This window comes from Myodes glareolus, chromosome 2 (assembly GCF_982192425.1).
Source record: "Myodes glareolus chromosome 2, mMyoGla1.1, whole genome shotgun sequence".
In the NCBI taxonomy this organism is placed as follows: Eukaryota; Metazoa; Chordata; class Mammalia; order Rodentia; family Cricetidae; genus Myodes; species Myodes glareolus.
The window spans coordinates 100,871,928-100,881,679 of record NC_142027.1 but is presented as its reverse complement, the minus strand read 5'-3'; the positions used below and the strand labels follow the sequence as shown (position 1 = coordinate 100,881,679).

At 45.4% G+C, this 9,752-nt stretch overlaps 1 protein-coding gene across 1 annotated transcript in view; it reads right to left on the bottom strand.

Annotated features, from left to right (window-relative positions):
- Window positions 1-720: 720 nt before the first annotated feature.
- Baiap2l1 (BAR/IMD domain containing adaptor protein 2 like 1) overlaps window positions 721-9,752 on the bottom strand; it is a 97,760-nt gene continuing 88,728 nt past the window's right edge. The window contains exons 12-14 of the mRNA XM_087903298.1: window positions 8,372-8,564; window positions 1,910-1,947; window positions 721-1,311 (exon numbers count right to left, since the gene is read on the bottom strand). Of these exons, the coding sequence (XP_087759424.1) occupies window positions 1,197-1,311; window positions 1,910-1,947; window positions 8,372-8,564 (346 nt within the window). The 3' untranslated portion in view covers window positions 721-1,196. The remainder of the gene's footprint in view (window positions 1,312-1,909; window positions 1,948-8,371; window positions 8,565-9,752) is intronic.

Below are 9,752 nucleotides of genomic sequence, written 5' to 3'. Positions count from 1 at the left end.
TACCTTAACCTTTACTCAAGTGTTGATCACAGGGACTGTGTTTGAAATCTGGCCCTTTCCCCATCAGGCTGGGATACCTGCCTAACACAGAGATACCACAGGGCATGACCCTGACTTTGTGATCTAGGGAGGGTGTTGGCATGGGCAGGCACAACCACTTGCCCTGCATGGGAACCAGCAGGTTTATCCTTCCACGTGAGCCTGGCAATGCTTGGCCCAGCTGGAAAGACTGAAGTTTCATATACACAAATCCAATTTCCAGCTTGGGAAAAATGATGAGATTCAAGAATCTGGTAAGCAGCAAGCTCCTGTCCATAGTGACTTGCCTAGATGTGGATTTTTAATTGCCATTCCAGAATAGGTCTAACTTCTTGGACAGGTAGGGACTGACTCTGATCCTGGGCTCAGGACTCTGTGCAGTGGCCTGAACTGTTGGTCTTAGCCAGAAGTCTTGAGTGTGGGACAGTGTCGGGCTGCAATAGTGCCCTGGCCCTCCTGACCACCAGTCACAGGCTTCGCAAGTGCTGTTTATAGGCCAGTACCTGATTGAAAAATGGAGAGACCTGACCCTCAGATGTGTCACCAAGCTTTAGAGATGTACACAGACCCTTGCTGTTAACCACTGAACTTAGTAGCTCCTGGAGATAATTTTACAAGTGCCAATGAGGTGGGCAGACTATCTCAACATTCTGCAGCAATGTCTGTCAATTGAGGTCGGAATTCTCAATTGTTACACATTTGTTTAATCAAAAAGGTTAAAATTATATTTAATATAGCTTTATAATTTATATTGCTTACTGTATTTGCACGCTCTGATGCAAACTTACATATATTCCTTAGATGAGCATCATAATGCTACTTAAAAGCACAGGCTTTATAAAATAAAACTCTGGTCTTTTTGCATTCAGCTACAGAAAGCCAGGCACAAAAGCATAGATAAGACTATCCCTTATTCTGGCTATTTCCTTAAAAATAAAAATTAAAAGAACTTGAACCAAATTTACTGCTTTTTGAATAGAAAAGGAAATATTTCAAATGATTGATCTGTTCACTAAGCTACTCATTTACCTTAAAGACAAAAAGTGTAAATCCAGTTCTCTTAAACTGAGAAAATACATTGATTTGCTCAAGTGGGGTTCACTGAAGTCAGGCACCCCCTGAGACTCGGACAGTGCCCGCACCCGTTTAGCAACCTATCATTGTGCAGGTGAGAACTCAGAGCGACTGGCAGGATCTTTTCGAATGATTGGTGCTGATCGGTCATTTGTCACTGTTGGCCGGAGTTTCACAGTAGCAAAGGGGTTTTCTCCACTATAGGGGAGGAAAGGAGGAAGAAAGAATATAAGTACTGTTTCAGAACAGGAATTAGATGTTGTGTATGGGGGTGTATGCACACAACAGTGTGCTTGCCTACATGTGCAGGCCAGTGTCATTATTAGGTGTTTCTATCATACTCCACTTTCTATTTTGAGACCGGAATTCACTGTTTATGGGTTGGCATCGAGTACCCAGAATCTGCCTGTCTTCATCTATGGTGCTGCGGTTAGTATGTTTACTGTGATATCCTGCTTTTCTGTGTGTGTTGGGGATTTGAACTCTGGTCCTTTTTATGCTTGTGCAGCAAGGACTTTACTCATTGAGCCATCTTCCCACTACATTCATATCCTGGACTTGAATACACAGGTATCTGACAGTTTACTATGCTGAGACAGAGAGCAGGTCACACAAGAGTCTGATGGAAGGAGCCCTGTGGAATAGGCTACCTGCCTTGGGTTAGAGCTGAACCATGCTGCTCCACTGTCTAAAGCCAGTTTCCTCCATCTCCATGAAGGGCCTTTGGGGGAACAATAGCCACTTCCTTAGCAGAGCAAGCAACATTACACTGACTTCATGACTAAGTTATACATACCTGAGGAATGGTGGCTTTGCGGTTCCATTTGCATCACTCTGGAAAAGACAGAGATTATGGAAGGATTGAATTTGGGACATTTTTATAAGACCCACAGATAAAGACAGGCAAAGTTAGATTTAAAGCCCCCAGTGGAGCTGGAGATAGACTGTTTTTTTTTTCTTTCGGTTTTTTTTTTTCCTCCGAGACTGGGTTTCTCGGTGGCTTTGGAGCCTGTCCTGGAACTAGATCTTGTAGACCAAGCTGGCCTCAAACTCACAGAGATCCGCCTGCCTCTGCCTCCCGAGTGCTGGGATTAAAGGTGTGTGCCACCACCACCAGGCTTGAATGATGCTGTTCTTGTAGAGGACCTGAGGTCAGTTCCCAGTCCCTATATAAATGCTCACACGCACCTGCACCTCCAGGGCATCTGACTTCTTGAATTTGTACTTGTGTTCAAACACACATGTAGACACATAAATAAAAGTAAATCTTTAAAGTTATTCATGTTTAAAAGCATCTGATGTCTAAATTATTTCCAAAGAAGTGAAGAAGAGAAAATGTTTTAGATTGTCAAGGGCCTTTTGTGTCAGAAGGTGGAATAAAGCGGTGCCTTGAAGTATGGCAGCAGTGCTCACGCAGGTCAGCAGGGAACATCCTGAGTGCTCACAGGAACTCAGATCACCAAATTAAACTGAGCGACAGCACCATGGCATGAAAGGGAAACACAGATGTGTTTCAGACCAAGCTATAGTATGTTATTAGTGACTGTGGGCTCCCCCTCTACTCGCCTCCCCTGCTCCATGCCTTTATTTTTGGAGTGGAATCCTCAATGATGACATGAAAGTAATAGCAAATTGGTTTGGGAGACTGATGCTAACTGCTAGAGCCCGCCATCTGACAACCTGGGGTGTGGCTTTGTAGCACACTTAACCTAGTTTGTAAGAGGTCTGGGCTCAATCCCAGGGAAGTAGGGAGACAACAAGGGTGGGGATTGTAAACTGAGGATCCATCCAAATCCTGCTGGTGTGTGGCTCTGAGCTTCACAGCAGGTCACAGATACCACCTCCCTCCAACATACCTTTAGGGTGTTGGCTGGGGAATTGGTGTGTCTATACATCCTTTCCAGAATTCTAAATATCTTGCAGTCTCAAATTTCTTATCGTTCCTAAGAGAGCACTGGCCGAGCACCGCCCAGCAGAGGGCAATAAAATATCATCTTAAGCACCAGAGCCCAGCAGAGGGCAGTAAAATATCATCTTAAGCACCAGAGCTGTGTTCAAGTGCCTAGAAAGCTTCCTAGGCAGACAGCCTTGGGCACATGTAGGTTCAGAGCAAACAACTCATTTTTTAATGTGAGTTCTGAGGCTGAAGTCCTGGGCCAGGACTCCTGCAGGGCAGCATCGCTTTCACAGTGAGTGGATAGACTATCAGGGAGGGGCAGGCTGCAGGCCGTGGGCTGTGACCTCAGCCCCTGGGCTTCCCTAGCACAGTCATCTAGCACAGGACTCAGTGTATACTCATCACAAGCATAAAGCGACTGCCTGGCTTGGCACGTCTTAATCAGGCTTGAAGTGGCATAAAAGTGATTTCTTCCTGCAGGGCACTCAGCTTCTTTAGCAGGTCTCTGGACAGTCATTTCTGATGTAACTTCTTATGATAGGGATGATTAAGAGCCGACTTACGATTTCTTTTTAAAGAGCATCAGGAGGTCCTGCCAGTTGCCTGCTCAAATTGCTGGCATGATTGGACTGCCTGGAGCAGCAATCCAGGCAACAGCCTGTCTGCAAGGGGCCTCCTGGCGCCCAGAAGTCAGACCAGAAGAGCAGCCTTGAAGCGCCAGGCTACCTAACTTTCCCGCTGAACACTCCTGGACAAAACACTGTCCTATCCTGTGTGACCGTGAGGAGGACAGCATCATATCTTCGACTGGAAACCAGAAAGTTCTCCACCTGACATTGCCTGCGGTTAGCCCTCCTAGAACTACCAGTTCAGTGGCCTTTTAAGGAGCCAGGATGCTTCAGGACTCAGCACACCAAGTCAGAGAAACAAGCACAGCAAATCCTTGAAAGTAAAGTGTTCATGTGCCCCAGACACCAACATATCTGGACAGGCCTCTCATAGCCCCAAGTAAAAATGCCCAAAAGTCCAACAGAATAGCTCTTGACTTTCATCCATTCTGTCCCTATGAGACTTCAGTGCCAGGACATGGGGATCCTGGTCTTGGAGGAAAAACAGTAACTGTGTGGGGCATGCACAGAGGATCTGAGAATGTTGTTTGTTAATCTGTTGCTAATTGGACAATCACTTCAAGAAAATTCATTTTAAGGGCAGGTGTGTCCAATACCCATATGCCCAGTACTTGAAAAGCTAAGAGAGAAGAGTTGGAGGCCACCCTGGACCACATAATGAGATCATACCTCAATTCCCCTACCCATTCCCCAAAAAGACCTAGGAATACTTTAGTTGGTAGAGTATTTGTTAGTCTAGCATGCACTAGGCCCTGGGTGCCACTACTAGCACTGTATAACTGGCCATGGTGGCACCAAGTTGTAACCTCAGCACTGTGGAGGTGGCGACAAGAGGATCAGAAATTAAAGGTCATTCTTGGCTACACAAGTTTTAGGCTAGTGTGGGCTCTATGACTCTGTTTTTAAAAAAATGAAAAATGTTGTATATTCTATGTGTTATTCTTGTGTGTTCATGCACATGTGTATGTTACCCTTTAATAAAGTGTTTTACTTATATTGAGTGAGGTAACCCAGACCCAGAAAGAAAATTATCATATGTACTCACTCATAAGTAGCTTTTAGACATAAAGCAAAGAAAAACCAGCCTATAATTCACAATCCCAGAGAACCTAGACAACAAAAAGGACCCTAAGAGAGAGACATACATGGATCTAATCTACATGGGAAGTAGAAAAAGACAAGATCTCCTGAGTAAATTGGGAGCAAGGGTACCATGGGAGAAGGTGTGTGGGAGGGAGCAGAGGAAATAAAAAAAAATAAATAAAGTGTTTACTTGGAAATCAAACCTAGACAAGACCCGACTTAAGGTGGTTTGGCATGATTGCTTTCAATGGCATGAAAACTACAGTGAATCTGGGGTGTAGTTTTTTCCTGGACTGGTGATATGTGTTACAGTCCCTTCCCATGGGATCCTGGAGTTACTGCTGAGACGCAGCTTCAGGCACTCTGCACTATGCTGGCTCACTAAGCTAGGATGTGCCATAAACTAGGTGATGCAGGACATCACCACCACAGCAAAAATCCAGCAGCATCTGTACAGGGTGTTTCCAGGTAGCTTCTCCCAAACCCAAAATGGCCACTGCACTTGCTCCTTAGTTACCCTCTTTGAAGCAACACTATTCTGTTGCTGTTGCTGATGGCAGGGGGTCCTTTTGCTTCCCCTATCTGTGCTCCTAGGACTCCTGATTTGAGTTGGTAGCAGTGACACGGTAGCACTGTCAGTGGAAGATTGACAGTTCTCTCTATGGTATGCATAGGATCTTGGAATATTCAAGAAGTGTCTGTTCTTTCTGTGAGTGGTAAAAACACAGTACAAACCCATCATCTAATTTCACCTTGTAACTGTGAAGCCCTTTGCATTTATGTAGGGGTTACTGTCCATCTCTGTTTTAAGAGAAGGCAAAGTAAACATCCTTAGTGGGATTTACGCCTGGGTAGAGAGACTCTGAAGTATTTCCACCTTTGGATTTTGAAAGCCTAGTGCCTGCCACTCCCCCTCCCGCAACCCAGGCTAACCATGCTGGGGATGGAACCCACAGCTTTATTCAGCCCACACAAGCTCTCTAACAACTGAGCTACCTCCCCATTATTTTCTAGTGACTTGACTTTTACTAGCTGGTATTTTCCATTATCCTTTGGATCAGAAAGGCAATCCTGCACCCTATCAGGTCCTTGGTAAACAGCGGAGAAGTGGAATGTGCCTTATCAGTCAGAGCTCCCAACTCCCTTCCCCTCCTTGTACTGATAAACAGAACTAGAGACTTTACAGCTCTGTTTCTCAATCCACTGCAGACCTCGGAAGTGGCTGTCATTCTTCTGTCCTCCCCCTTTCCTCCATTTCCCACGGCCCTGTAACCCATTTCACCATTGTATCTAGCCAGGCCAGCTCACAGCAGGGTCCAGGAGCAGCAGCTCAATTGGTTGCAGGAGGAGAAATGCTGTGATTCCATTATGTGTGGGTGTCAGGTTGGGTCAGGAGGTGAAAATAGCTATCATTCATCCTTGTATCTATATTTACTTAAATCTGTATCAAAAATAAATATAATTGAATGTTAATCATACCCTGGAAATATGCGTATTACTAAAATTTTTCCTTTAATATTTTTCTGGCTTTCAGAAAACCAAACCAAATTCATCCTTTTATATTTTTGAGTGGCGCTGGGAGATCCGCACTTGTGCACCATGCACTACTGAACAAAAGTTACCTTGTAATTGGTGTTTGCTGTGGACGAACTGTGGGATTGCACCCCTTCTGAGAAATGGGGAGTATACCCATGCTGAACAGAAAGGATCCTACAATTGTAAAACCTAACAAGAAGACAAGCAGTAGATAGAAGAGGCATGGACTCAGTTGTACCTGCTGCAAGAGGAACCCTGGGAAAGGGTCAGCGAGGAAGCCGTGGTAAACACAAGCGGTGCACACACTTTCAGCTGCTCTTCCTCCCAAGAGTCTAGCTCTGTTTCCTATTCTCTGCCACTCACTCCTCAGCCTCCTTCCAGTTTTCTCCATGCTGTTTTCTGAGACACCTGCTACTACCCCATCCCGTTCATATCCCATAGAGCCTCCTTAGCCGGTATGGATCACGGTCTCAACAGCCATAGCCATGCCTTCACAAACACCCCCGGCTCCACAATCCGCCCACTCCAGTACTATGACTTCAGTTAATCCCCAACCATTCGGTCATGCTTGAGGCCTCGCCTGTGACGATAGACTGTGTATGGTGGGAAGCACCAAAGATTGTATATGATGTCCTGAGTTTGCAGTCAGTAAGACTTCCAATGATACATTTCTCAGAACGTATGCCATCAGTAAGCTACACATGATTCTACACACGATCATACTCCTCATCTGAACTTGAGCAGCTGAGAAGCGCAGTGACAATTTCCAATCACTGCCAGCAGATTTAATGGGTGCATGGTATGGCCCACCTCCTGCTTTCCTGTGGTGTACACAAACTCACTCTGCACACTTAGTTTGTCACTCTGCTTGATACCTGGACCCACACAGCAGCTGATGATCAGTAAGTAAGCAACCAGAAACCTAGGTAGGACACACTGGCCAAGTCAGCGCCTGCCTTGCTTTCTCAGACTGGACACTGAGGATGCATCTGACTCTCAGCCATTCTCCATTCTTCATCTTTTCCTCTTCTGCCTCCACTGGAAAGGAACATCAGGAAGTCCAGTCACCCCCTAGTTCCATTCCCTGTTTATGTACATCACACACAATGTTTAAACTTTCTGCTCTCTGCCTCAGAAACATCTCCAGGAACTTCTGCACAGTGGTTCTTTCCTGTCACAGCTTGAATGTCACTTCAGAGAGACCACAGCCACATATACTGCCCCATGATGCCTGTTGTCCTGTAAGTACCCTGCATTTGGGACAGAAGGGCTGACTCTCAGATGCAGGAATGCATCTAGTAGGCTGCCTTTGCTTCTCAACAAGCTCTGACTGAAGGTCTTGCCCCCTACAACCTAGACCCACTGAAACCTAGCTCTCTCCAGGCAGCTTGAAGGCCATCCTAGCATGCTGTTCTCAGCGGGCTCCCCAGAGGCCTAGGCCCAGCTCCCCACTCTGAATGATTCTTCCTTTTCCCCCGTTCTCAGGGCTCTATCTTGTGATGCTGAACTAAACAAATTTAACCTGTCACATCCATCCAGGATGTCACCCTATTCATTAGTACCTCCCTCTATTTTCATTCTCAGCATGGCTTTTAACCTGTTTGGGTTTTTTATTTGCTTCCAATCACCAGGATCTAAGTTCTAAAGGAGCAGGGCCCTCACCTGTTTGTCTAGAGCCCACACTGTGCCAGGTGCTCTGTAGACATTCCACCTGCAGTTGCCAAGGGCAAAGAGGTGGCTAGGAGACCAAACCCTCTATGTTCCTTCTCAGGATCAGTTAAGGATTAAAGACAGTGTTTGCACATTGGCCAGCACAAAGTCCCTATTTTAAAGCTTAGCCACTCTCCTTTTCAGAAAACAACAGAAAAGGAACAAAATGCAGAGGAAGAGGATTGAAAATAAAAAACTAAGGCAAAAGCAAGGAGACATGAAAGTTCCAATAAGACCCAGCAAACAAACAGTTTAATTGTCCTGCACAAGAAAAAGTAAAAAGGCAAGAAAGAAGGCTTAGAGTTGAGGAGTTGGGGAGAGTATGTGTCTTTGAAGAAGAGAACCCCATGCCCTCATCCCCCATCAGCCATGAACAGAGCTAGGGCCCCTTGTCAGCACTCACAGGAGACGTGGGTGTGGCATCTGGTCTGGACACTGGGGCTTTGAAAGTAGAAGTAGTAGTCGTCTTAGGAGCATCTGCTCTCTTGTTTGAGGTGGCTCCCATAGTCAGGCAGTCCAGGTAGTCAGGAGGTGGGATGTCAACACTGCTCTTCTCAGTCAGGTCCACAGTACTGATGCTTCTCACTGGTGCAGGGCTTAAAGCCAAAGGTTAGGGAGCCAAGTTAGATGAGGTCATGCCACTTGCACCCCTGTGATCCAAACATCCCATGGCTAAGACTATTAACCGTAGTAAGGATGTGTCAGGGCTGGAGAGAGGGCTCAGCAGTTAAGAACACTGGCTGTTCTTCCAGATGACTCCAGTTTGATTCCCAGCATCCTCATGGTGGATCACAACTATCTGTAACTCCAGTTCCAGGGATCTGAAACTTCTTCTAGCCTCTGAAGACACTGTGCACACATATGGTACACAGACATATATGAAATCAAAACATCCATTCACATGGAAAAAAAGTGAAGAAAGAGGGAATTACAGCACTGCACTATGTACATATGTAGTGGTTTATATGCATTAAGTGTGCGTGCTTATATACATTTGCTAGGTATTGAGACACTATCTCAAAAGACAACTCTTACCTACTTCTTAAAAGGATAGTTTTCCCTTCTTGGTATGATGGCATTTTTAGACTCTGCTAGAGGGGAACATATGGAGATGGTTTATGAGGAGAGGGCCTGAAGGATGCTGAGCATGACATCTGAGGGTCCAGGGGCTGGAGAGTAGTATGCACGAGGGAGTTATGGTAAAGTTTATTGTGGACATGTTATTTCTGAGGGTTCATGGGCAGTCAGCTAGAAATAGCCATATTTCAGTCTGGATGAGTTATGACTGAGTTTCAATCTTGGTCCTGTACTCTTAGCTGTGTGTCCCTGAACCAGTTCTTTTATTGTTTGTTTTCGAGACAGGATTTCTCTGTAGCTTTGGAGCCTGTTCTGGAATAGCTCTTGTAGACCAGGCTGGCCTCAAACTCACAGAGATCTGTCTGCCTCTGCCTCCTGAGTGCTGGGATTAAAGGGAAGCGTGTGCCATCACCGCCTGGCTTTGAGCCAGTTCTTAAAACTTTTTTGTGCCTCAGTCTCCTTAGTTTTAAAGTGGAGCCCTATCTCACAGGGTTGAGAGAATTCACTGTGGTAAGCAATTTAAAGCACTTGGGATTGTCTCTAAAAGATGTTTTTGTTTGTTTGTTTGTTTGTTTTTAAGATTTTAAATGTATGTTTATCAGTTGTGAGCCACCTGACTGAGAACTAAACTTGGGTCCTCTACAACAGTAGAATGCATTCTTAAATTCTGAGCCTTCTCTCCAGCTCCAAGACGCCTGTTTTTAATT